The sequence below is a fragment of the Heteronotia binoei genome, chromosome 5 (assembly GCF_032191835.1).
Source record: "Heteronotia binoei isolate CCM8104 ecotype False Entrance Well chromosome 5, APGP_CSIRO_Hbin_v1, whole genome shotgun sequence".
In the NCBI taxonomy this organism is placed as follows: domain Eukaryota; kingdom Metazoa; phylum Chordata; class Lepidosauria; order Squamata; family Gekkonidae; genus Heteronotia; species Heteronotia binoei.
In genome coordinates this window covers 9,082,072-9,109,369 of record NC_083227.1, presented here as the reverse complement: position 1 = coordinate 9,109,369, position 27,298 = coordinate 9,082,072, and the positions used below count along the sequence as shown (strand labels likewise).

General features: G+C 47.3%; 1 protein-coding gene across 1 annotated transcript; it reads left to right on the top strand.

Moving 5' to 3' along the window:
- Nucleotides 1-8,854: 8,854 nt before the first annotated feature.
- Nucleotides 8,855-23,095, top strand: LOC132571658 (zinc finger protein 571-like). Its single transcript, XM_060238452.1, has 9 exons — nucleotides 8,855-9,290; nucleotides 11,017-11,517; nucleotides 11,752-11,866; nucleotides 12,814-12,890; nucleotides 13,108-13,234; nucleotides 20,044-20,166; nucleotides 20,531-21,924; nucleotides 22,038-22,140; nucleotides 23,025-23,095. Exons 1-9 carry the CDS (start codon nucleotides 9,213-9,215, stop codon nucleotides 23,093-23,095), a joined length of 2,589 nt encoding a protein of 862 aa, XP_060094435.1. The 5' UTR covers nucleotides 8,855-9,212.
- The last annotated feature ends 4,203 nt before the right edge of the window (nucleotides 23,096-27,298 follow it).

The following is a 27,298-nucleotide window of genomic DNA, read 5'->3' as shown; positions in this document are numbered from 1 at the left end:
AATGTGGTTACACCAAGTATGGAGGCTGTTTTTAGTGGTCCCCCTCCTCTGTGAAACTTGCTACTTCAGGGAATCTGCCAATCTAACTCTGACATCTTCAAATCTGGCAAAAACAGTTCCTTTCCCAGAGCCTATGAAGCCATAGACAATTTGAGGGTAACAGACATCTACAGCCTCTCTGCTGCTGGAGTAAATATAGTGTAACCAGCCAGCATCCTTAATTCACAAACATTTTTATCTGAGAAGCAGTTCTAGAGAGGCAGTTCTCAACCCCAATCCCCACCCCCTCGTTCAGCCTGCTGTGAGTTTTTTTGGGGTCTTCCCACTTTGAAGCCGAAAGCATTCTGTAGGATTAATTTGGGCTGAAAGAAACAGGTTGTGTTCCCTAACCCAAGAACTCAGTAAATTCAGTGGCCCCTTCGGGTACAATGCAGAACTGATCCAGGGCTATCTGGTGCTCTGAGGGAGGCATTGGTTTTTAAGGTACTGGCACCAAATTTGCTCTCTTTCTGCTTCTGCCTCGTCTCAACACTCCTGCCCCAAATATACAAAAGATTGGACCAGGGGAATCTATTCTATGGGACCTAAAGAAGAAGGTGCCCTCTTCCTCCATTTTTCTCAGTGAAGGGGGATGGGGAAAACACTCGAAGGTCTGTCCCTCTAAATCCCTTCCTTCTCCAAGCCACACAACTTCATGGAAGTGAGCTCGGAGGACATGGTTCACTCGCCCCGGAGTCGCACTGTTTGGAGAAGGGGGCCATCAAAAGGGACCGTCCCTTTACATTCGGATAGCTGAATCAGCACCCCAGGATCATAGAAGAGCTCAGAAGCCTCACAAGAACCAAAATGCTGATGTTTTGGCACACACAGCCCGTCTGCCACTTTTCAGGGCCTGGGCCTTTTCCATCATGGCTCTTCCTCTGTGGACGGGGCTCCTGGAAGAGGTGGGGGTGGAGCCCCCCTCCGAGATCCTCAGGAGGGGCCTCAAGGGCTGCTGGTTTGCCAGGGCTTTTATGGAGCTTGAATTCCTGGTATCTCTTCAGGGAGGGAGATATGAACTCTGCTGTTGTGTTTTGGGTTCCAAAGGGAAATGTTTGTTATTGTAAGGTACCTTGAGCTACAGGGGAGAGCCTTGACCATTTCCCCCATGGAATGGTGTGTGGAGGGTCAGCTTTGGGTCCCATTGTGAGGGGATGGAGTGCCAAGGAGCGGGGGAAGGGTGGGGGTTGAAGTAGTCGGTCAAAAGGTACATACTCCACGAGGGAGAAGGGTTGACCATCCACAGCAATCATCTCACTGTTGAGGGACTCCTTCTGGGGTCTCCCCTTCTTACGGTCTCCCAGGAGTCAAAGGTTGACTGTGTCTGAACATGGAAGTTCCCTTTAATCACGCTGTGTAGTGATCATTACGAGACCTTTCCTTCAGGAATCTATGCGATCCCCCTTTAAAGCTGTCTATGCCTGTGGCCATCACCACGTCTTTTGGCAGCAAATTTCACATTTTAATCACTCCCTGTGTACAGAACTATTTCTTCTTGCCCATCCTGAAACTATTGCTGTCAGCTTCATTGGATGTTTTCAAGATCTAGTAATTTGAAAGAGGGGGGAAAGTTCTCCTTGTCAGCTCTCTCAATCCTAGATAATAAAAGCCCTACTGTGGTAGCAAATCTGAGGGTTTCCATAGGTTGGATGTGAGCTATGCAGGACTGGCTTGCACTGTGTCTGGTGAGCCACTGGTTGATTCTGCTGTCCCCTGCCCAGTGCCAACCCCATCAGGTGAGAACCCCACCAGACAGCCGCTGACCTCTGAGGGAGACAGTTCTCTGCTGACAGGTTCTCCTGGGGGCTTACTGACCACTACTGCCCCTCCTCAGGGCCCATTGTAGGAAGCTCAGGACAGTCCGTTCCCCCCCCACGACCACTACCACGCTGCTGCAAAGCAAATAGTGAGCAAACAGTAAACTGTGACAGACATGTTTATGAGAGGAACAGTAGCCCTTACTTCTCATCAACTGACACAAAAGGAATCTTCATTCACAGCAGGGAGGGGGCCAGTTCAACAGCAGCAGATACAGACTGATACTATACAATGTATGGAGCCCACTTTCCACCTGCAAATACTCTTCATTCCTTCTGTTCATATTAGGCTACAGTGGGCTCATATGATGGAATGGACTCTATTGTGTCCTGTGGGACAGAGTGGACTCCATTCTATGCTATCAGCCCACAGGAGAGAATGGACTGGATTGTATCCTATCAGCCCCTAGGAATGGACTTCATTGCGTCCTATAGGCCCATTGGATAGATTGGAGTCCATTCTATACTTTGAGCCCATTGGACAGATTGGACTCCATTGTATACTTTGGGCTTGTAGGATGGAATGGACTCCATTATGTCCTATGGATTCGCACTATACAATGCAGTTCGTTCTCTCCTATGGGCTGATAGCACAGAATGGAGTCCACTGTATCTTATGGCCCCATGAGATGGAATGGACTCCCTTTTGCTTTCTGCCACCTGCAAGTGGGAGGGCGTGAAAAAGGCTTCTAATGGCTGCATACCTTCCTGCCTGCCTTCCTGTCATTTTTCTCTCTTCCTTTCATATTCCTTTGTTTCACTCCTGTCTCCTCAACTTTTCCATAACTCTCCCTTCCTTCCACTCATTCTTTCTCTGTCTTTTTCTGTAATTCTATCTTCCTTCTCATTTTTCTTTCTCTCACTCCTTTCTCCCCCTTTTTTACCTCCCCCGTTGACATGGAGCTTTTCTCAACTGTGAGGCAAAACATCCATTTCCTATTAAGGGTTAATATGAACATGTATTGACCCAGTCTAACTTGCAGTTGTCCGTAATTGGGCCTCTCTGCCCACACCTTTCTTATCTCTCTCAAGGCCAGAGTCAAGAATGTGATAATTAGCTCTTCTTGGGATCCTGTGGTCTGCTGGGTGGGGGTAGGGTGGGGAGCAGGACAGATGTCAGAATTTTTCCAAATTTCCAGTGAGCACGCACCTTGATTGGATTTAGAACATCACCAGATGCCTGACGGTTTGAGAGTACAACTGAGCTAGAGACCAGAGAGAAGCCATGTTAGCTTCATGACTTTGCTGGGCTGCGGCCTGGACTATGCTAAGGTCACACTGTAATGAACAATTATGTAGGAAACACTTCGGCCTCCGCTCTGAGACTGTGAGACTTTTAAGATTCAGCCAATGTAGGGCAATTTGTGCAAAATCAAGGGAAGCCCAGCCTAGCTTGGGGGGGGAGGGGTACGGGGTGGGGAGTCCAGTTCACCCCATTTTTGCTGGTGCTGGTTTGCTTTTGCTGGGATTTCACCCGCAAGGCCTGGGCTGGAGGGGGGTGAGAAAGACAGGGCTGGGAAAGACAGAAGGCAGCTGGGGGTGAGGATTGGGGGGACGGTCACAGGATTCGTGCCTCAATTGGGACAGGATTGCCAACCTCCAGGGAGGGCCTGGAGATCTTCTGGAATAAGTGTATCTCCAGAAACCACAGAGATCAGCCCCCCCCCCCCGGGAAAGGGCAGCTGCAGGGGGGGGGGGGGACTGTAGTGTCCCATCCCCAAACTCTACCTTCCCCTCCCATCAGTCTCTAGACGTTCCCCAACCTGGAGCTGGCAACCTCACCAGAGGGAGGAGTTCAGGGGTCCTGAGAATATAGGGGGGAGGGGGAGGAAGAGAATAGTTCAGATTTGCCAACTGCCTGGAGGAAGGTCTGAGTTCGAACTTGAATCTCCTTGGGCCAAACATTCCCCCTGGGACTGGTCTACCTTGCAGGGTGGGTATTGGAGAGGAGGGGGAAGGGCCCTGAGCGGACCTCCTGGAAGATGGGTGGTGTGGAAATGGCTGACTCTGAGTAGGGGGTTTTCAGAAGAGGGAAGGGTATACTGCCCTAGAGGACCGGCCCCCCATCCGCCCCCCCAAGCAGCCATATTCTGCAGAGGAACTGCGCTCTGTAGTTTTGGGATGAATTGTAATCTGGAGCGCTCCAGGCCCCACCGGGAGGTTGGCTTGCCTAACAGAGACCCTGCAGGAGGAGAACCCCCCTTCCTTGGCAGGGAAAATCCATGGTGGGGGTCGTTCACCTTCAGCCCCCTGGCTACCCCCCACCAGCTCTGCACTCTCGCTTGCCTGACCCCCAAGTGGCTTTCAGAGTTTCCCTGGACATGCAAAGAAGGGCCACGAGGTCCCACCAGGTTTTCTCTCCAGGGGGGCTTCAGAAACATAGATAAGCATAATCACTAACGCCCCCTCCCCCCTCATTTAGTTTTACGGTCCTTGTTCTAGGAGGGGAAGGTCTCAGGAGGGGCGCCACCCCCTGCAGCAGTCTTACTCCCGAGCAGCCCCACTGAACAGCACAAGGCGTGGCTGACGGCAGCCTAAGATGAAACTCCCTCTGCAGCACGGAAAGAGTTAAGACCTCCGAGCTGCTTGCTAGAGAGGCCGAGAGGGGGTGGCAGGAGAGGAAGGGGGCTTTTCCTGGGGGGAGGGGGAGGAGTTTGCTTTTGCAAGGCTAAGTGGTGGGGGGGGGGGGGTTTGCAGAGAAGCTGCAGCAGGAGGGAAAAGCCTTGCAGCAGCCGGATCCCGGGAAAGGCTACTTGGAAGTAAGTCTTGTAGGGGAGGGGGAGGAATAAGCTTTTAGATCTTGGAAGAGAGGGAGGGAGGTGGGGATCATGCGAGCCCTGGCTGTCCTAGGTTGGCCAGCTCCCTCTCCTGCAGCCGTTTTCTCCCGGGGAACTCATCTCTGTCTCCTGGAGCTGGGTTCTAATTCTGGGAGATCTTCAGGCCCCACATGGAGGTTGCAGACCGAGAGATTCATAATGGGAACACCTAAAGGCACCGTAATCTACTGCTGTGAATATATAACTTGGAAATATTATTTCTTATGTCCAATAATCCATAAATCAGTCTCTTTCCTTCATAGATCCGTTGCACAGTTCACCGTATACAGTGCCCTAAATGTCGCTTAATAAAATGTCTGAATAAAACTTAGTTGGTCTTAAAGGTGCACTTGTCCATTGCTTTCTTCTGTGGCTGCCTAATGGGATCTGCTCTTAAAAGTGCAAGCGTCTTCTCAGCCTCTCACAAGAGCAGGCAAAAAGTGCTCGTGCTGATCCTGTACGTCTTGAATCAAGAGCTTGCAAAAAGACTTCCCAATTTCACATGTCGATTTCAGCGCAAAGGGGGAGCCTTGTGAGGACGGCAGGGATCCATTTCTCAAGAATTTCTTTGGCACTGTAGCAAATTTTGTTGGTTATTTATTCAGGGTAGTTGATTATTTTGGCTTCAACCTCCTAGAGGTTGGTAACTCTGTGAGGCACCGGTTTTGTTCAGCTATATAAGTGGAGTTTGTTGGGGAGCAGCCATAATCAGTGTCTTTTCATGTAAGAAAAGTTAAAATATATGCAACTGACACTCTCTTGCTGGGCATTTTCATTTTGCAAACCAACAACCCGAGCAGGCCTTTTGGGGGGTGGGGTGAGTTAAGAAAGAGTGTGGGCTGGGGGAAGGGAAGTCTGGACTGCGCTGGAATTGGCTGCAACCTCATCCAAAGCCCCTGATGTGGGCCCAGTGTGGGGCCAGGGCGGAGGTGAGGAACATTTTAGATACCTCTGTTGCCAAGCGGCAGAGAGCCTAGCAACAGCACTGGTGCTCCTGGAAGCACCATCATCACCCACCAAACACAGCATTAGGTGGCTCCCCTGACAGGCAGAGAGGGGCAGAGCATGCTGAGGTGGCCACACCCCTGATATCATACCCAAGGCCAGAGCCACACATCACTGTGAGGACCACGGGATGTAAGCACACCTGCAGCAGTGCTCTGCAAAGTGGGCACACATCTCCCCACAGCTCACTTGGCAGAGGCAGATGTGACACAATGCCAAACTGTGCCTCCTGCATTGGGGTTTGGGTGGGAGGAAGGGCATCCTTTTGCCAGGCGAGAGAGGCACAGACCCCCCCCCCCCCCCCCCCCCAGGCAGCACAACAGGGAGAAACACCAGGGCACGGTCCCAGGAGAGGAAGGTTCAGATCTTGCCCACCTTTTGGAGGTCAGGAGGACCAGAAAAGAGTCTCAGATGGGATCAAACGTGATGAATCATTTCATGCTGATTGGCTGGCACAAATATCAACACCCCCCCTTCTCTAGCAGGGCACCAGTGAGACACTTAGCAGCCCCACAAAGGTGTCCAAGGTCTTGGCTTAGGGTTTTTTCCAAATAGTCTGGACTCTGGAAAATGGTCCTTCTTTCAGGGTGAAGGACGCAAGAAGGAGTCACAGCTCCAAAAGCTGAATGGAATGACCAAGAAACTGACTAGGCACAAAAACATAGAAAAATCAACCTAATAATCATCATCATCTTATCATCACAATTGTATTCAAAAGTACTCATATGTACATACTTAGAATCACAACCACGCTATCGCAAGATTTACAAAGGTTTCACAGTGTGATCAGGCAGAAACATAGTCCTCAGTCCATTTACTGTCCACAAACAAGATGTAACCAAAAAATCCTCAGGACCTCAGAGGGCTCCAGCAGATGTAGGCAAATAGTCTGAAGACTAATAAGAATAACACGTATAAAGATGTGGCTTTCACTTTAAGATGTTCACTTTAAGTGTGGAAAGAAAAAAAAACAGCTGTGGCAAATTATCTGGATGCTTTAACAACTGTCATTCTTCATTTTTGCATAAGAAGCTGCTTGAGTTCGGAAAAGCTTTCATTGCCAGATTGCTCAAGTATTGAATTGGGTGAGTTAGTGCATTGTTTTATATATATAATGATTGTAAGTGCTTGTACGTTGTATGGATATTTTTGTAAATGGCTGCATTTTAACTCTAGAGGTTTCTTGAGACTTACCTGCATTGGTGACTCCATTTTGCTTACTGGCACCGGCTGAGGAAGGCATTGCTGGAATCCGGGAAAGGCCCACAGCTTCCTTTGCCCAGTTCCCTGGATCCCATGGGAGAAATACAAAGAAAGCACCTTTAAGACTAATGAGTGCTAATGTTTTAAGAATGTTTTAAGGGTTTTTTTAAATCTTTAATTGTGTTTGTCTGTGTCCTTTAGCAGCCCCGTGGCACAGAGTGGTAAAGCAGCAGTACTGCGATCAGAACTCTCTGCTCACGACCTGAGTTCGATTCCGGCAGAAGCTGGATTCAGATAGCCGGCCCAAGGTTGACTCAGCCTTCCGTCCTTCCGAGGTCGGTCAAATGAGTCCCCGGCTTGCAGTGGGGGGAAGTGTAAAAGACTGGGGAAGGCAATGGCAAACCACCCCGTAAAAAGTCTGCCTGCCGTGAAAACGTGAAAGCAACGTCACCCCAGAGTTGGAAACGACTGGTGCTTGCACAGTTTATATCTCTGCTACCTAATCTTAAATAGGTACACACATGTCCTGGCCCAACTCGACATGGCCCAGCCCGACAGGGTCTCATTTATGTCAGATCCGGCCCTCAGAACAAATAAGTTCCACACCCCTGCGTCTAGGGACCACCCCCCTCTAAAGCAGCCATTTTCTACAGAGGAACTGACCTCTGTAGCCAGGGGATAAATTGTAATTCTGAGAGATCTCCAGGCCCCACTTGGAGGTTGGCCAACCTAGCAGAGACGCAGTGGGTCGAGAACCCCCCTTCCTCCAGTCTGGGGTCTCTGGTCAGCGACTGGCCTGGGTGGTGGTTCTGAACCACCCAGGTGAAAGCCAAATCTTAGCACCCCCCAGCAGCCTTCCAGACGGCACCCTTGGACGGTTCCTAAGGCTCTGAGAAATTCATTTTCATCCTTCAGCAAATGGAGGGGAGTGTCCAAATAGTTTTCTCCCCAAGTATTTTGCAATTCACCTTCTCCTTCCTGCTTGATTTAGAAACAGAATATAACTTGTTTGAATAAACCAACAAACCCCAGAAAACATCCATGTAAAATGAGCAACCAATCTTTCCAAACATAGCAGTGGTTAAAAGGCGTGGATATCTTTCCAGTGCATTTTTTGTGTTTGTGTCCATGGATATGCAAAGGGATGGTGATATTCTGAATTACTATGGAGGGAAACGGAAACATGGCTTTACGCAGAAAGGAGTGATTAAAATGTGGGATTCACTACCAGAGGATGTAGTGATGGCCACGGAAACAATCAGGTTTAAAAGGGGATTACACGGATTTCAAAGTAGAGAAATCTATCAATGTCTGTCTACTAGCCATGGTGGCTGAGGGGAACTTCCATATTCAGGGGCAGTCATCCTCTGAATCCCAGTCTACATAAATAATAATAATAAGAGATTGGACTCCCTTCACTTGCAGTCTCAGAGCGGTTTGCAATCTCCTTCACTTCCTCTCCCCAGAACAGACACTCTGTGAGGCAGGTGGGGCTGAGAGAGCACTCCGAGGACTGCTGTTGAAAGACCAGCTCTGAGAGAACTTGTGACTGACCCAGGGTCACCCTGCAGCTGCATGTGGAGCAGTGAGGAATCAAACCCAGTTCTCCCAGACCAGAGTCTGTGCTCTTAACCACTACACCAAACTGGCTCTCTCAGGCTTAAGATGGGAATAACTTTGCATAGAGATGCACGTCTATCCTCCTTAGTCAAGGTCTTAGCCACTGTGGCACGCACTGGTTCTGGGGAGCTATGAGGGGTAATCCCTCAGTGAATGGGGGGCTATTTGGGGGTAATCTCTGCTGTGGGAGCGGTTGCTCACGATGTCCCATTTGTTTTCCAGGATCTCATCTCCCGAGTGCTGGAATGAGAGGAGGATGGTTTGCAGAAGAGAGCTGAGCTGAGTGAGGGGCCGTTGGTGATCCACTGCTAGAAGGATCTGAAAGGAGTTGTTTTTGGGGCCCTTAAATTCAGCTGGGGATAGAAACTCATTTGAAAGAACTTGTGGAGAAAAAAGCCACTCTAGCCTTGGTTGGGAGGCAAATGCTGGAGATTTAGAGTTCAGCGAGAGATCCTTGAGGCATAAAAGGACATGTAGGGGCCAAGACTGCAAACAGAACAGTGACTTGTCAAGAACCCTCAAATGGCAGGAAAAACGTACTTTTGTTCTTATTGTGCGCAGCCATTTCAAGGGACTTCAGCCTTGATGGTGCATGAGAGAACTCACATAGGAGAGCGCATACACAAGTGCTCACAGTGTGGAATAACCTACGGTTGCCTTTCTGACCTCCTCACACACCGGAAGAGCCACACGGGAGAGAAGTCCCATCGATATGCTTCGGAGGGAGGCCGCGGATCCAGTCAGAATGCCCCCCCCGCCCTTGGCCCAAGGAGCCCATCTGGCAGAGAAGGTAAGGAAGTGCCGTGAGTGTGGGGAAAGCTCCAGGGCGCATGCTCAAAATGTGGCACAAACAGTTGGTGTCCCTCATCCAAATCCATGCTGAGGTGAAGCCTTATGCAAGCCATTTTCAGCTTGAGCTCTGCACTGGTATGGGCTCTGAGTTCTCTTGTTACACAGATGGAGGATATTTTTAGCCACAGACCCCTGAGAGCAGCTTTGGCCACACATCCCATTTTGTTGCTCTACCTGAGGGGGGTAGCCACCCCAGCCCCACCTGAAAGGAGACCTGTGGCAGCTTCAAGGCTGTGAGAGATTTATTGCAGCAGGAGAGAATGTAAAGTTTACCTCAGGAAAACTTACTGCTATAATAAGTCTGCTAGGGTTGTTCACAAGTGCTGGAACCCCAGTGCCTTGAGGGGGTGGCATGGACTGCTAGTGGGGGATTCTAGCTTTTTAGGTTTGTTTACGTTTTTAAAGCTCATGGACTTCATTAAGCAGGATGAGAAAGGAGTCTGGCCCTTTCTCGCTGATGGGCGTGGCCGAATGGGCTGTATGACTTTTTGTGAAATAGTATTTTTTGAAAGGCAGCCATGTAAACCACTGAGTTGGAACATGCTCGTCCTAAAGGGTCAAGCACCAAAGGTGATCATAGGGCAGAGGCAATTAGGGAAAGTGGAGGATGAAAGACTTCCCAGATCCCATTCTTCTGGCCTGATCTCCTTTTAGGCACTCTTCCATTTCTTTAGAACAAATCATCCAACAGTCAGTCCTGGAGCATTTAGAAAAAATGGCTGTGATTACTCAGACCCAGCATGGGTTTCTCAAGAACAACAACTTATGTCAGACTAACCTGATCTCTTTTTGGAGAAAGTGACTACCTTACTGGATCAGGGGAATGCGGTAGACATAGTCTATCTTGATTTCAGTAAGGGTTTTGATAAGATTCCACCCAATATTTTAGTTGACCAATTGGTAAACTGTGTTTTGGATCCTATTGCTGTTAGGTGGATCTGTAACTGGTTGATAGATCGCACCCAAAGAGCGCTTGTGAATGGTTCCTCATCCTCTTGGAGAGGAGTGACAAGGATCTGTCCAGGGATCTGTTTTGTTCAACGTCTTTATAAATGATTTGGATGAAGGAACAGGGGTAATGCCTATTAAATTTGCATTGTTATGATGATTTTAAGTGGTTGTAGGCTGTATGGATACTTTTGTAAATGGCTACAATTTAACTCCAGAGATTTCTTGAGACTCAACTGCATTGCAGACTCCATTTTGTTTACTGGCACCAGCTGAGCAAGGCATAAGCGGTCGGATACAGTGGGACCGGTAGTCTGATCATTCTGAAGGATAGTCTTCAGATTATTTGTCTGTATCTGCTGAAGCCCTCTAAGGTCTTGAGGATTTTTTGGGTACATCTTTTTGGATTGTAAATGGACCGAGGACTATGTTTTTATCTGAGCACTTTTATCTCCTTAATATAGTGTGATTGTGTTTATAAATATGTACTTATGAGTAGTTCTTAATACAGTTATGATGATATATTGTTAGGTTGATTCTTCTTTCAGGATGAGCTGGAAAACAGGGCCAGGAGAAAACTGTGATAGTTCTCTGGGTGAATTTGCTGTATATTCTTTTTATTTTGGGGTGGGGTGAAGTGCAGGTTTTGTGTGTGTGTGTGTGTGTGCGTATTTTCCTTTTGGCACGCTCCTGTCTGTCTCTCTCTATCCCCTCAGGAAGAAGCCTTTCTTCATAGCCCAGTGAATAAAGGCATGTTTTCAAAGACAGAGGTGAACCAAGAGAAAGGGAAGGAGATGGAAGAGCAGGACCCAGAAGGACCTGGAACTGGCAAAGGAGAAAGGAAAAGCCCACATCCCATCCAACCTGGAAGTGATGTTGAATTCTGGGAAAGGGCTGGGCCACAGATCTTGGCTGAGGACACCATGACTTCAGATGGACATTGCCAACGCTTCCGGCAGTTCCGCTACCATGAGGCCAATGGGCCCCGAGAGGTTTGCAGCCGGCTCCATGGACTTTGCAACCAGTGGCTGAAGCCAGAGAGGCACACCAAGAAGCAGATCCTGGACCTGGTGATCCTGGAGCAGTTCCTGACTCTCCTGCCCCAGGAAATGCAGGGCTGGGTCAGAGGATGTGGGCCGGAGACCAGTTCCCAGGCGGTGGCCCTGGCCGAAGGTTTCCTCCTGAGTCAGGCAGAGGAGAAGAGGCAGGCAGAACAGGTGAGGGGGTTCCCTCCAGGTGTGTCTAATTCAAGCCACTATATGAGACCTTATCTTAATGTTTCCTTGCCAGTTAATTGCCTGGAGCCTCATCTGCTAGAGAATTTCTGATCCCTCCAGATAACTCACCAGATCTGCTGATAGAAGGGTGCAGAGTGTGGGATTGGGGCAGGATCCATTCCTTGGTCTCTTTTCCATTCCATCTCTTACCCCTCCCCCTTGCTGCTGTTTCAGATGCAGGGACCACCTTTGGAGATGGAAGCTGCAATCCCTGAAGCAGAAGGAGCTTCCTTGGAGCAGGGGCAGAGAGTGCAGGCGGTGGAGCGTGCCCAAGATGCCCTCTCCTGTGGTAAGGACTCCTTGTGCCTGGGAAGCCTGTGAACGTGATGGAATGCATATTTCTATAGGCAACACAAAGTTAATTGGTGGCACTCAGTATCCACACACTGTGATGTCTCTAAAAGATTAGACAAACTCCTGGAGGACCATTTATCCCATAACTTTAAAAATTCATCTCTCACCTTCCTTCCACAAAAGGTCTCAGATTCCCAGGGGAAGGGAAGGTAAGCAAACCTCGAAAGGGAACCTCCACCTTCTGGGGAAGCAGAGCTCTGAAACCACTCCCTGGGGGCCAATAATCATGGGGATATTTTCCTTCTGTGCCTGTGCTTGGAGGGTCATATGGGGGGCTGCTGTGGGTCACAGGGGGTGGAGTAGGGATGCCAGGCTCTGGCGCAGCACTTGTAGGCACTGGAGAGGGTCTTGGGGTGGGACATGGGACAGATGTGATGTCATGTTGAAGTTGCATCAGGCTGAAAACCTGGCTTAATTTAATTTAAATTTAATTTGTGATTTATACCCCGCCCTTTGCTGCAAGGCGGGCTCAGGGCAGCTTACAACATCAAAACATTACAGTAACAATAAATAAAACATCTCCAATTCAGCATGCCCCCGAGACATTCTGGAAACTCATTCCTATGACCCTCCAGTCCCCAGATTTGCTCCAGGCATGTCTGCTCCAAGGTGACGGTGAAGTTTCATGCTTTTGCATTTCCACTCCGCATTTCCCTCCTTGTAGAGCAAACACAACTCTGACGTAAGTCTGAAATACATTGGCAGTATTTATAATTCCTAAGGCTCAGAGGTCCCTGGTGCTTCTCTTCTGCCTCTCCCAGAATGTAGTAAAAAGTATTTTTAAAATGATTGTACATAGCGGAAGGTTTCACGACCTTGGGAAGTGTGTGTGTGAAGCAGGGAACAAACAAGCAAACACCCTCCCTCCCTCCCTTGTCTCAGGAACAGGCAGTGAAGAGATGATGTTGAGCCGTTGTCGTTTCCAAGGTGTGGGAACAGTCTCTGCACCTCCAATCCAGGTAGGAGAGATGAGCAGGGGGGGGGGGGGGGCACAGCCTGGGTCCCTCCTCCATTCTCAGGGGAGCTTTTATTCCTGTTTCTACAAGGGGTCCGTGAGAGAGATCCTTTGAATGCTGTTGCATTTATCCATCCCAAGCCTTATTTTCTGTGCCTTCCTAGACAACTCCCTTCCAGTGTGAGATCTCTGAAGAGAAGGGAATCTGCTTTTTCTTCCAGGGTCCCTTTTCCTTGGAGGAGGTGTCCGTCTCTTTCACGGAGGCAGAGTGGGCCCTGCTGGATCCGGGACAAAGAGCTCTGTACAGGGAAGTCATGCTGGAGAACTATGGGAACGTGGCTTCTCTGGGTAAGGATCTTTCAAGGGTGCCAAAGGTGCAACTTGCTGCCATTGTCAGGTTGGATGAACCCAAATATTGAATAGCAATGCATCATTTTGAGGCCTTTCACACCATGGGGCGCTGCATCTCCTTGGCATGCAAAAGATCGCAGGATCAAACCCTGGTAACATCTCCAATGAAGAGGATCAAGTAGGAAGTGGAAGGAAAGACTCTGCCTGAGACCCTGGAGAGCCGATACTGGACGGAGTAGATGATACTGACTCCAAGGGACCAGGGGTCTGATTCAGTATAAGGAAACTTCACGTGTTCATAGAATCATAGAATTGGATCTGACCTCCAGGGTCATCTAGTCCAACCCCCTGCAAAATGCAGGGAATCCAGGACGATTGCATGCCCAGGGGATGGCAGAAAAACCCTCCACAAACCTTGGCTAAAATTGCCTGGAGAAACTCACTTCCTGACCCCAAAGTGGCAGTCGCATTTCCTTGGGCATGTAAGAAAGTTCAAAGAAAACTAAGCACCAATGCGTCCCTTCCTGTAAGAACATAAGAGAAGCCATGTTGGATCAGGCCAGTGGCCCCTCCAGTCCAACACTGTCACGTAAGAACATAAGAGAAGCCATGTTGGATCAGGCCAGTGGCCCCTCCAGTCCAACACTCTGTGTCACATAAGAACATAAGAGAAGCCATGTTGGATTAGGCCAGTGGCCCATCCAGTCCAACACTCTGTCACGTAAGAACATAAGAGAAGCCATGTTGGATCAGGCCAATGGCCCCTCCAGTCCAACACTGTGTCACATAAGAGAAGCCCTGTTGGATTAGGCCAGTGGCTCCTCCAGTCCAACACTCTGTCACGTAAGAACATAAGAGAAGCCATGTTGGATTAGGCCAATGGCCCATCCAGTCCAACACTCTGCGACACACAGTGGCCAAAAAAAGAAAAAAAACCAAGTGCCATCACCTGTGGGGCTAGAAGTTATCCCACTGTGCCCCCTCCAAGCACCAAGAATACAGAGCATCACTTCCCCAGACAGAGTTCCAACAATAAGCAGTGGCTAATAGCCACTGATGGACCTCTGCTTCATGTGCTTATCCAATCCCCTCTTGAAGCTGTCTATGCTTGTAGCCGCCGCCACCTCCTATTGCAGTGAATTCCACGTGTTAGTCACCCTTTGGGTGAAGAAGTACTTCCTTTTATCCGTTCTAACTTGACTGTTCAGCAATTTCCTTGAATGCCCACAAGTTCTCGTATTGTGAGAAAGAGAGAAAGATACTCCTTTCTCTACCTTGTCTATCCCATGCATAATCTTGTAAACCTCTCTCATGTCACCCCGCAGTCGACGTTTCTCCAAGCTAAAGAGCCTCAATCGTTTTAACCTTTCCTCATAAGGAAAGTGTTCCAGTCTTTTAATCTAGTTGCCATTTTCTGCACGTTTTCCAATGCTATAATATCTATTTTGAGGTTCAGTGACCAGAATTGAACACAACTAGAATGATTAAAGGGTTGGAACACTTTTCTTATGAAAAAGGTTAAAACGCTTGGGGGTCTTTAGCTTGGAGAAACGTCGACTGCGGGGTGACATGATAGAGGTTTACAAGATAATGCATGGGATGGAGAAAATAGAGAAAGAAGTACTTTTCTCCCTTTCTCACAACAATACAAGAACTCGTGGGCATTCGATGAAATTGCTGAGCAGTCAAGTTAAAACAGATAAAAGCAAGTACTTCTTCACCCAAAGGATGATTAACATGTGGAATTCACTGCCACAGGAGGTGGTGGTGGCTACAAGCATAGACAGCTTCAAGAGGGGGTTAGATAAAAATATGGAGCAGAGGTCCATCAGTGGCTATTAGCCACAGTGTGTATATATATATATATGTGTGTGTGTGTGTGTGTATATATATATATATATTTTTTTTTTTACCATTGTGTGACACAGAGTGTTGGACTGGATGGGCCATTGGCCTGATCCAACATGGCTTCTCTTATGTTCTTACGTTCTTATGTACAGTACTCCAAATGAGGCCACACTATCGATTTATACAAGGGCATTATGATACTGGCTGATTTGTTTTCAATTCCCTTCCTAATGATTCCCAGCATGGCGTTGGCCTTTTTTATTGCAATCACAGACTGCCTTGACATTTTCAATGAGTTATCTACCACGACCCCAAGATCTTTCTCTTGGTCAGTCTCTGCCAGTTCACACACCATCAACTTGTATTTATAGCTAGGATTTTTCGCCCCAATGTTCATTACTTTGCACTTGGCGACATTGAACCTCATCTGCCATGTTGACACCCACTCACCCAGCCTCAACAGGTCCCTTTGGCGTGCCTCACAATCCTCCCTGGTTCTCACCACCCTGAACAATTCAGTGTCATCCCAGATTTAGCTACTTCACTGCTTACTCCCAACTTCAAATCATTAATGAACAAATTAAAGAGCATGGGACCCAGTACTGAGCCCTGTAGCACCCGACTACTTACCATCTTCCACTGCAAAAATTGCCCATTTATAATCACTCTCTGTTTCCTATTCATTAGCCAGTTTTTGATCCACAAGAGGACTTGTCCGTTTACTTCATGACTCTTGAGCTTACAACAACAACAACAACAACAAATTTTATTTGTATCCCGCCCTCCCCGCCGGAGCAGGCTCAGGGCGGCTAACAACATGGTTCGAAGTTAACTTATACAAGTGAATAAAACTACATTAAACATTATCAGCATTTACTTAAAATCTGATTAAACATTAAAATTAAGTTACTAAGGAGCCTTTGATGAGGAACTTTATCAAAAGCTTTCTGGAAGTCAAGGTAAACAACATCTATTGGGTTCCCTTTGTCCAAATGTTTGTTCACCTCCTCAAAGAACTCTAACAGGTTAGTGAGACAAGATCTTCCCTTACAGAACCATGTTGAGTCTTCTTCAATAACTTGTGTTCATCAACATGCGTACTTATTCTCTCTTTGATAACGGTTTCCACCAACTTCTCCGGTATTGAAGTCAGACTGACTAGCCTGTAATGTCCCAGATCTCCTCTGGAACCTTTTTAAAGATGGGGGTGACATTTGCTGCCTTCTAGTCCTCAGGAACGGTGGCAGATTTCAATGAAAGATTACATATTTTTCTCAGGAGTTCCACAAGTTGACCTTTGAGTTCTTTTAGAACTCTTGGATGTATGCCATCTGGGCCTGGTGACTTATCAGTTTTTTAATTTGTCTATCGGTTGTAAGACCTCCTCTCTCATCACTTCAATCTGACTCAGGTCCTTCAAGACCCCTTCCAAAATTAGCGGTTCTGGAGCGGGCAAACACTTCTCATCTTCCACAGTGAAGACGGAGGCAAAAAATGCATTCAGCTTCTCAGCCATTTCCCTATCCTCCTTCAGTAATCCTTTTACCCCTTGGTCATCCAAGAGCCCCACTGCCTCCCTGTCTGGTTTCCTGCATCTAATGTATTTGAAGAAATTTGTATTGTTGTTCTTTATGGGGTTTTTGCAATATGCTCCTCATAGCCCCTTTTGGCTGCCTGATCACAGTCTTTTTGCCTGCCTGATCGCAGTCTTTTCCACCCTCTCCTTGTCTACATAAGTTTACAGAATCAGCATTCATGTCAGATGGCCTTCTAGCCTCTGTTAGAATCCTAGGATCACAAAGTATTGATATATTAGTTCGTATTGATATATTAGTTTGTATATCAATATTGTATTGATATATTAGTTGTTTTAATTACGTAAATTATTATTGTATTTTAATTCTTGAATTTTATTGTTAGAATTTTTATGTTGTGAGCCGCCCTGAGCCCGCTTTGGTGGGGTAGGGCGGGATATAAATCAAATAAAATGAAAATGAAATGAAAGTTGGAAGAGGCCATAGAGGCCATCTAGTCCAGCCCCTTGTTCACTACCGGATCAGTCTGGAGCACCCTAACAAGTGTTTGTCCAGCTGCTGCAAAGACTGCGAGGGAGGGGGAGCTCCCCACCTCCATAGGTAGCAGATTCCACAGTAGAGCAAAACTTACCATAGAAAGTTTTCCTCATATTCAACTGATAGCTTCTTGCCCTTAATATAGAGCCATTATTTAGAGCCCTCTCCTCTTTTTAAAAACTTCCAAAGGAGAGCTCACTACCTACCGAGGAAGATCCTGAACTCAACCCCCAGAATCTCCAGGGAGAAGGATCAGGTAGGTGGTGATTGAAAGAGTCTGCCTGGGAAACTGCTGCTGGACTGAGGATACTGACTTCAGTGGGCCAAGGGTCTGATTCAGTCTAAGGCCGCTTCATGTGTTCATTTGGGTGTTCTTGCAGAAGGGCGACTGAGGCCAGCGTTGTGGCCGTCCCCCAAGCCACAGAAGGCATGTTGACCTGAGACAAAGTGGATGAGAGTCCCTCAGAAAGACTCTGGGAGGGTCCAGCCTTCTCCAACAGACCTTTCTCCATAGATGGGATTACAAACATCTGCTTTGCCTGTGATCTAGAAATGATCCTGTGAAGAACCAAAGCCTGGGTCCCCCTGGGTCGCTTCTCTTTGTACTTGAGCAACACCCGATTCACTGGCTTCACACAAGTAAAACAGACCTCTTTTAAAAATAAAGTATATTAAGGATTTAAAAATAAGACGTCACAAAACAGCACAGTTTCTGCCGCTCAGCAACAGTGAAACGGGGAAAAAAAGGTAACTGTTCTGTCTAAGACATGAAGTTCCTAAACGGCACTCCTTGTTGCAGCATCACTATTGCAAATGTAGCCTAAGTTACTCTAGAGAGAAGGATTCATCATGATGCCTCCGTTCCTGAGGACTGGAAGGTAGCAAATGTCACCCCCATCTTTAAAAAGGGGTGGAAGGTAGCAAATGTCACCCCCATCTTTAAAAAGGGTTCCAGAGGAGATCCGGGAAATTACAGGCCAGTCAGTCTGACTTCAATACCAGGAAAGTTGGTAGAAACCATTATCAAGGACAGAATGAGTAGGCACATTGATGAACACGGGTTACTGAGGAAGACTCAGCATGGGTTCTGCAAGGGAAGATCTTGCCTCACTAACCTGTTACATTTCTTTGAGGGGGTGAACAAACATGTGGACAAAGGTGACCCGATAGATGTTGTTTACCTTGACTTCCAGAAAGCTTTTGATAAAGTTCCTCATCAAAGGCTCCTTAGAAAGCTTGAGAGTCATGGAGTAAAAGGACAGGTCCTCTTGTGGATCAAAAATTGGCTGAGTAATAGGAAGCAGAGAGTGAGTATAAATGGGCAGTCTTCGCAGTGGAGGACGGTAAGCAGTGGGGTGCCGCAGGGCTCGGTACTGGGTCCCATGCTCTTTAACTTGTTCATAAATGATTTAGAGTTGGGAGTGAGCAGTGAAGTGGCCAAGTTTGTGGATGACACTAAATTGTTCAGGGTGGTGAGAACCAGAGAGGATTGTGAGGAACTCCAAAGGGATCTGTTGAGGCTGGGTGAGTGGGCGTCGACGTGGCAGATGCGGTTCAATGTGGCCAAGTGCAAAGTAATGCACATTGGGGCCAAGAATCCCAGCTACAAATACAAGTTGATGGGGTGTGAAATGGCAGAGACTGACCAAGAGAGAGATCTTGGGGTCGTGGTAGATAACTCACTGAAAATGTCAAGTCAGTGTGCGTTTGCAATAAAAAAGGCCAATGCCATGCTGGGAATTATTAGGAAGGGAATTGAAAACAAATCAGCCAGTATCATAATGCCCCTGTATAAATCGATGGTGCGGTCTCATTTGGAGTACTGTGTGCAGTTCTGGTCGCCGCACGTCAAAAACAATATTATAGCATTGGAGAAAGTCCAGAAAAGGGCAACTAGAATGATTAAAGGGCTGGAGCACTTTCCCTATGAAGAAAGGTTGAAACGCTTGGGGCTCTTTAGCTTGGAGAAACGTCGACTGCGGGGTGACATGATAGAGGTTTACAAGATAATGCATGGGATGGAGAAAGTAGAGAAAGAAGTACTTTTCTCCCTTTCTCACAATACAAGAACTCGTGGGCATTCGATGAAATTGCTGAGCAGACAGGTTAAAACGGATAAAAGGAAGTACTTCTTCACCCAAAGGGTGATTAACATGTGGAATTCACTGCCACAGGAGGTGGTGACGGCCACAAGCATAGCCACTTTCAAGAGGGGTTTAGATAAAACTATGGAGCACAGGTCCATCAGTGGCTATTAGCCACAGTGTGTGTATATATATAAAAATTTTTGCCACTGTGCGACACAGAGTGTTGGACTGGATGGGCCCTTGGCCTGATCCAACATGGCTTCTCTTATGTTCTTATGATGCAGCAAGAAAACATCCAGGTGTACTACCATGCCGTGAGTATAAAGTTAGCCTGGCTTCCCTCTCATCCATGCCTGTAGTATAGTTTCTGCCTCTCTTCGGTCAGGTGGTCCTAATGACCCAATCAAGGGCCCTGCTGGATGGAATTCTCCAGAGGTTCTCAGCAGCATCCTCATCCCCTCCCCCTCCTGTTTGCAGAACTGGATGAAGGTTCTCACCATTAACCAATGACCACATTCGGGGATCTGGCCTTAAAAGAAATGATGATGTTAAATGCAAGGAGATTCAACTTATGAACACCCACACGTTGCACCAGATCGCTTCATAATCCTTGTAGCCCTTGGGGGAGCCTTGGATTCTATGCCTCACAGATCCATTCTGCATATACTGGTTCAGATTCTGGGCTTTGATGTGGACTGCAGCGCTGACCTTCCAGAATAATGTTTAGTATTTTATGTCTTTCTTTCCCCACATAAGAATGACCACTTTCTCTTTGTCTCCCTCTCTCTCTCTGTAAAAGAAGCCAGAAGTATAAGAGAAACTATGGTGGAGAAAGACCACAGCCTTACATTCGAAGAAAGTTTGCAGAGTTCTTCTAGAGGATCCCAAGAGCATATCTCCTTCCCAGATGAGCTGGTTCAGAGTGAGTGACCTTCACTGTTATGTCAAGAGAACAAGCCAAGAATAACCATACAAGATTCCTGATTCCCTTCTGAGCAACATTTGGTTTGGTGCAATCATGCAGGCTGGTGGGTAAAGAGGGAGGGAGGCCTTAATCTGGAAGCTCAGAAGCACCTTCTGGGCAAGAGTTAACCTGAAGTTCTTCACGGGTGGGGGAGATATTCTTAAATACTAAATATTATTGTGGAAATATAGAGGGGTTGTTAAGATCAGTCCAGCGGGATGAAGCCAAAGGGCCACTAATCCTTTTCTCCTTCAGTCACAAAGATGCCTTTGGATCATACCAGCCTCCCCAAAGGCTAACAAAATCTCTCTTTTTATTCCAGCAAACGATGATCACGGGAATGAAGGTGAGAAACTTCATCAGAAAACGCCAGATAGAGTTAAAAATGAGGACTTAAACGAAAATGTCAGGAATGAAAAAAAAATGAAGGGAAGGAAAGGCGGCTGTATGATTGAGAAGTGTGATGGAAGACAGCGAAACATACATTTTCCAAAGCACAGGAAAATGAAAGCAAATAAATCCATTCAGTGTGGAAAGTATTTCAGAAATAGATCACAGCTTTTTGTGCACCAAAGAATAAAGAGAGAAGAGAAACCTGAATACTCAGAAAACAGACATAAATTCAGTCTCAGTGGGCATCTTCAACAGCATCAGAGAACCCACAGAAAGGAGAAACCTTTTAAATGCTCAGAGTGTGGAAAGAGATTCAGTACAATTTGCAGTCTTCAAGTGCATCAGAGAACCCACACAGGAGAGAAACCTTTTGAATGCTCTGAGTGTGGAAAGAGATTCAGTCAAGGTGGCCCTCTTCAACAGCACCAAAGAACCCACACAGGGGAGAAGCCTTTTGAATGCTCAGAGTGTGGAAAGAGATTCAGTATGAGTGGCAGTCTTCAAGAGCATCAGAGAACCCACACAGGGGAGAAGCCTTTTGAATGCTCAGAGTGTGGAAAGAGATTCAGTCAGAGTGGCAATCTTCAATATCATCGGAGAACTCACACAGGGGAGAAGCCTTTTAAATGCTCAGAGTGTGGAAAGAGATTTTGTCAGAGTGGCAGTCTTCAAGAGCATCAGAGAACCCACACAGGGGAAAAGCCTTTCGAATGCTCAGAGTGTGGAAAGAGATTCAGTACAAGTGGTAATCTTCAACAGCACCAGAGAATCCACACAGGGGAGAAGCCCTTTGAATGCTCAGAGTGTGGAAAGAGGTTCATTCATAGTGGTGCTCTTCAACAGCACCAAAGAACCCACACAGGGCAGAATCCTTTCCAGTGCTCAGAGTGTGGAAAGAAATTCAGTCGGAGTAGCAGTCTTCAAGAGCATCAGAGAACGCACACAGGGGAGAAGCCTTTTGAATGCTTGGAGTGTGGAAAGAGATTTACTACGAGTGGCAATCTTCAAAGGCATCAGAGAACCCACACAGGGGAGAAGCCTTTTAAATGCTCAGAGTGTGGAAAGAGATTCAGTCACAGTGACAGTCTTCAAAAACATCGAAGAACCCACACAGGGGAGAAATCTTTTGAATGCTCAGAGTGTGGAAAGAGATTCAGTCAGAGTGGCGGTCTTCAAGAGCATCAGAGAACCTACACAGGGGAGAAACCTTTTGAATGCTCAGAGTGTGGAAAGAGATTCAGTCGGAGTGGCTATCTTCAATATCATCGAAGAACCCACACAGGGGAGAAGCCTTTCGAGTGCTCAGAGTGTGAAAGAAATTCAGTCGGAGTGGCAGTCTTCAAGAGCATCAGAGAACGCACACAGGGGATAAGCCTTTTGAATGCTCAGAGTGCGGAAAGAGATTCAGTACAAGAAGTGCTCTTCGAGAGCATCAGAGATTCTTTCAGAGTGGCACTCTTAAACATCACCAAAGAACCCACATGAGGCAGAAACCTTTTGAATGCTTAGAGTGCGGAAAGAGATTTATCAAGAGCGGCGGTCTTCAATATCATCAGAGAACCCACACAGGAGAGAAGCCTTTTGAATGCTTAGAGTGCGGAAAGAGATTTATCACGAGCGGCGGTCTTCAGTATCATCAGAGAACCCACATAGGAGAGAAGCCTTTTGAATGCTTAGAGTGTGGAAGGAGATTTATCACGAGTGGCGGTCTTCAATATCATCGGAGAACCCACACAGGAGAGAAGCCTTTTGAATGCTCAGAGTGTAGAAAGAGATTTACTGCAAGTGGGAGTCTTCAACGGCACCAGAGAATCCACACAGGGGAGAAGCCTTTCGAATGCTCAGAGTGTGGAAAGAGATTCAGTCGGAGTGGCAGTCTTCAAGATCATCAGAGAACCCACACAAGGGAGAACCATTATGATGTTCAGAGTATGGAAAGAAATTCAGTGAAGGGGGAATCTTCAAAAGCATCAGAGGACATACACAGAGTAGAACCCTTTGAATAGTCTATGTCCTGCCCTAGCTTGCCACACCTGGACTTGTCAGCGGCCCCAAGGGGAGTTTTCATGATAGAGTGATGCCATCCCAGTGCATTAGATCACTCCCCCTCCCCCATGGAACTTGCTGATGAGGTGTTGGCCCATCCGCCTCTGTTACCACAGTGGCAGCTCTCATCCCGGAGGGTCCGATGAGGGTAAGGGGAGCAGGCGATGGGACAGGCCCCAGAAGAAGCGAGGACAGACGAATGCAGTGGACAATCCATACAGGAGAAACATTTTAAGAGCTCAGTTAGATTCAGTTAGAGTGGCCCTGTTGAGCTGCCTCAAAGAATCCACACATGGGGAGGAAATGTTTGAGGTCAGATTGAGTAAAGAGATTCAATCACTGTGAGAATTTTCAAAAGCGTATATGAACCCATATAGGGGAGAATCCTTTTGAATTTCACACCGTGGAAAGAGATGCTGTTGCAAAAGCACTCTTGGATGGCAAGTGAGAACGCACACAGGGAAGACACAATTTTAATGTTTCTTGCATTGAAGGAGATTCAGTCAAAGCGGTACTCTTTTGCTGCATCAAGGAACCCACACAAGTAGGATCCATGTAACTGCTTCGCCCGTAGGAAGAAATTTCCCCCCTCTCACATCTAAAGAACAACCACAGACAATAAAAAGTATTGAAAAGATGCCAACTGCTATAAAAGACTTGAATCTACAGAAGGAACCTTACCCTAATCAGAAAGAAATGTTATAAATATTGTGGAAGGAGCATTAGCCGTGTTGAAAATCCCAAAAAGATCCCACAGAGAAGAAAAGGTCGGGCAGCGGGATCTCCAGCTAAGAAAATCAGCTGATCTCTCTTTTGAGCAAAACAGACATCTACAGCCTCTCTGCTGCTGGTGTACCCATAGTTTGACCAGTGGGCATCCTTAATTCACAAACATTTCATCTGAGAACAAGTTCTAGAGAGGCATATCTCAACCCTAATGCCTCCCTAGGCCAGCCTGTTGGGAGGGGTTTTTTGGGCTTCACTACTTTGAAGCCAAAAACATTCTGGCAGTTGGAATAATTTGAACTGAAAGAAACAGGTTGTGTTCCCTAACCAAACAACTTAGTATATTCAATGGGCCGCATCACATACCACGGAGAATTGATCCAGGGATATCTGGCACTCTGGGAGAGGGGCTGTTTTTTAAGGCATTGGTACCAAATTTGCTCCATTACACTTGTGCCTTTCCTCAAATCCCCTCCCCCAAGTTTAGAAAAAAGTTGAACCAGGAGGCCAGTCTATGGGCCCTAAAGAATAAGGTGCCCTCCTCCATTTTTCCCAAGTGTGGAGAAAGCTCCTGAAAGGACTGTCCCTCTAAATCCCTTCCTTTTCTAAGCCACAGAACTCCATGGAAGTGAACTCTGAAGGCACAGTTTGCTCACCCCAGAGTTGCATGGTTTGGAGAAGAGAGTCATCAAAAGGGACAGTCCCTTTAAATTTGGATAGCTGAATCAGCACCCCGGAATCCTAGACGAGCTCAGGATTCTCACAATAACCCAAATGCTGATGTTTTGGCCCACACAGCCCTTCTGCCACTTATTAGGGCCCAGGCCTTTTCCCATCATGGCTCTGCCTCTGGGGGCGGGGCTCCCCAAAGAGGTGGGGGTGGGGCCCTTCTCAGAGATCTTCAGGAGGGGCCTCAAGGCCTGTTGGTTTGCCAGGGCTTTTATGGGGGTTTGCATTTCAGGTATCTCTTAAGGGAGTCAGTGGGATAACTGTACTTTGAGCGTCATCTGGTTATTGTAAGCTGCCTTGAACTACAAGGGAGAGCCATGGCAATTGCCACTGTGGAGTGGTGCTTGGTGGGTCAGCTTAGGGTCCTTTGTGAGGAGATGGAGTGCCAAGGAGCCAGGTTTTGCAGCAGCTGGTTGAAAGCAGCTTTTTCCATGAGCGGGAAGGGTTGGGCATCCATAGCAATCGTCTCTTAGTCGAGGTGAGTGACTGCTTCTGAGGTCTTCATAAGAACATAAGAGAAGCCATGTTGGATCAGGCCAACGGCCCATCAAGTCCAACACTCTGTGTCACACAGTGGCAAAAAATGTTATATACACACATACACTGTGGCTAATAGCCACTGATGGACCTCTGCTCCATATTTTTATCTAAACCCCTCTTGAAGGTGGCTATACTTGTGGCCGCCACCACCTCCTGTGGCAGTGAATTCCACATGTTAATCACCCTTTGGGTGAAGTATCCTTTGATACTGCCTCTTGGCACCTCAGGATTCAAAAGCTGACTGTGCCTGAACATGAAAATTCCATTTAATCATGCTGTCTAGTAGTCGTTATTAGACCTCCCCCCCCCCCGAATCTATATAATCCTCTATGCCTGTGGCCATCACTACATCTTTTGGCAGCAGATCACTGTGTGGAGAATTATTTCCTCTTGCCCATCTCGAATCTACTGCTGCCAGCTTCCTTGGATGCTTCCAAGATCTAGTAATTTGAGAGAGGGGGGAAAGTTCTCCTTGTCAACTCTCTCCATCCTGTGCAACCTTTAGATCATAAAAGCCCTACTGTGGTGGCAAATCTGAGGGTTTTCATTGGTTGGATGTGGGCTACACAGGATTGGCTCACACTCTGTCTCTGGCATGCCACTGGCTGATTCTGCTCTCTCCCACCCACCGCCAGCCCCATCAGGTGAGAACCCCACCAGATAGCCCCTGACCTCCGAGGGAGACAGTTCTCTGCTAACAGGTTCTCCTGGGGGCTTACTGATCACTACTGCGTCTCCTCAGGGCCCATTGTAGGAAGCTCCGAACAGTCCGTTCTTCCCCACCACCACCACCAATAACAATGCTGCTGCAAAGCAAACAGTGAGCAAACAGAAAACTTTGAGAGACAAGTTCATGACACAAACAGTATCACTTCTCATCAAATGACACAAAAGGAATGTTCACTCACAGCAGGAATGGGCCAGATCTACAGCAGCAGATAATCAGATTGGTCCTAGACAAAGTCTCAGGACCCCTGTTCCAACTGCAAATAATCTTCACTCTATTCAAATTCGGGAACAGTGGGCTCATACGATGGAATGGGGAGGGACGGTGGCTCAGTGGTAGAGCACCTGCTGATTAAGCAGAAGGTCCCAGGTTCAAACCCTGGCATCTCCCACTAAAAAGGGTCCAGGCAAATAGGTGTGAAAAACCTCAGCTTGAGACCCTGGAGAGCCGCTGCCATTCTGAGTAGACAATACTGACTTTGATGGACCAAGGGTCTGTTTCGGTAGAAGGCAGCTTCATATGTTCATTATAAAACTCTATTCTGTCCTATGGGTCCATAGGGCACAATGGACTCCATTCTGTCCTATCAGCCCATAGGACAGAATGGACTGCATTCTGTCCTATGGGCTCATAGGATACAATGCAGTCTATTGTGTCCTTTAGGCTGATAGCATAGATCTAGAGACCAGAGAAGCCATGCTAGCTTCGTGCATTTGCTGGACTGAGGCTTGGACTATGCTAAGGTCACATTGCAATCAACAGCTACATAGGAAATGCTTAGGTCTCCGCTCTGAGGCTGTGAGACACTTAAGAGTCTGCCATCTAACACCAGGTTCCAATGTATTCGGAAAGTTAGCTTTCCTCTTTTATGCTGCAAGGCTACAGAGATTGTTTTGCCTCACATCAAGATTATTCTTTAAGGATTTAATAAACTTCTATTTCGCTGAGGTCTGCTTTGTTGTGAACCTCTGGCCTTGGAGACGCATAGAGCCCCGGCTTGGGTTCCTTGACAGGGTAGCAGTTTAAGGGGATCAAGGCCTCTGTATACAACTAAATCTATGAACAACGCACTCTCTGGCTCAGGGAGCGAGGTTATTATTTTGGAGAGTCAGTATAGAAAAGTCAGGGAAGAAGGCAGGAACCTCAAGGGATACTGATGAAATGGAAGCTACTGTGGGGGAAGATTCTGGCATACAGGCAGGCAGTAGGAAGCGCCTGTGAGGAGAAAGCTCCAGCCCTCAAATTATTTATTTTTATTTATTTATCTAAGATTTATATCCCGCCCTTCCCACTAGGTGGCTCAGGGTGGCTTACAACATATAAAACTAATATAAAATCTAAAATTAAGCATTAAAATCAACATTTCATAAGTTATAGTTAAAAATCTAAACATTTGTTATATACATAGACATTAAAATCACAAAGCGGACCTACAGCTACACTCATCGGTTGCATGTTCAATATTCGATGTTCCGTGTTCGATGTTCAGTACTCAGTGTTCTGTGCCGATTAGTTGTGGGCCAGCCGGAAGAGGGATGTCTTACAGGCCCTGCGGAATTGGGTAAGATCCCGCAGGGCCCTTACCTCTTCCGGCAGCTGGTTCCACCAAGATGGAGCCATTACGGAGAAGGCCCGGTCTCTTGTAACTTTCAAACAGGCTTCCTTTGGCCCGGGGACGACCAGGAGGTTTTGGGTCCCCGATCTTAGTGCTCGCTGGGGAACATGTGGGAAGAGACGGTCCCTCAGGTAGGCAGGTCCTAGGCCATATAGGGCTTTAAAGGTAATAACCAGCACCTTGTACCGAACTCGGTAAGATATTGGCAGCCAGTGCAGAGCCCGAAGTCCCGGCTGAATGTGCTCCCACCTTGGGAGCCCTAATAACAACCGGGCAGCGGCGTTCTGCACCAGCTGCAATTTCCGGGTTCAGCA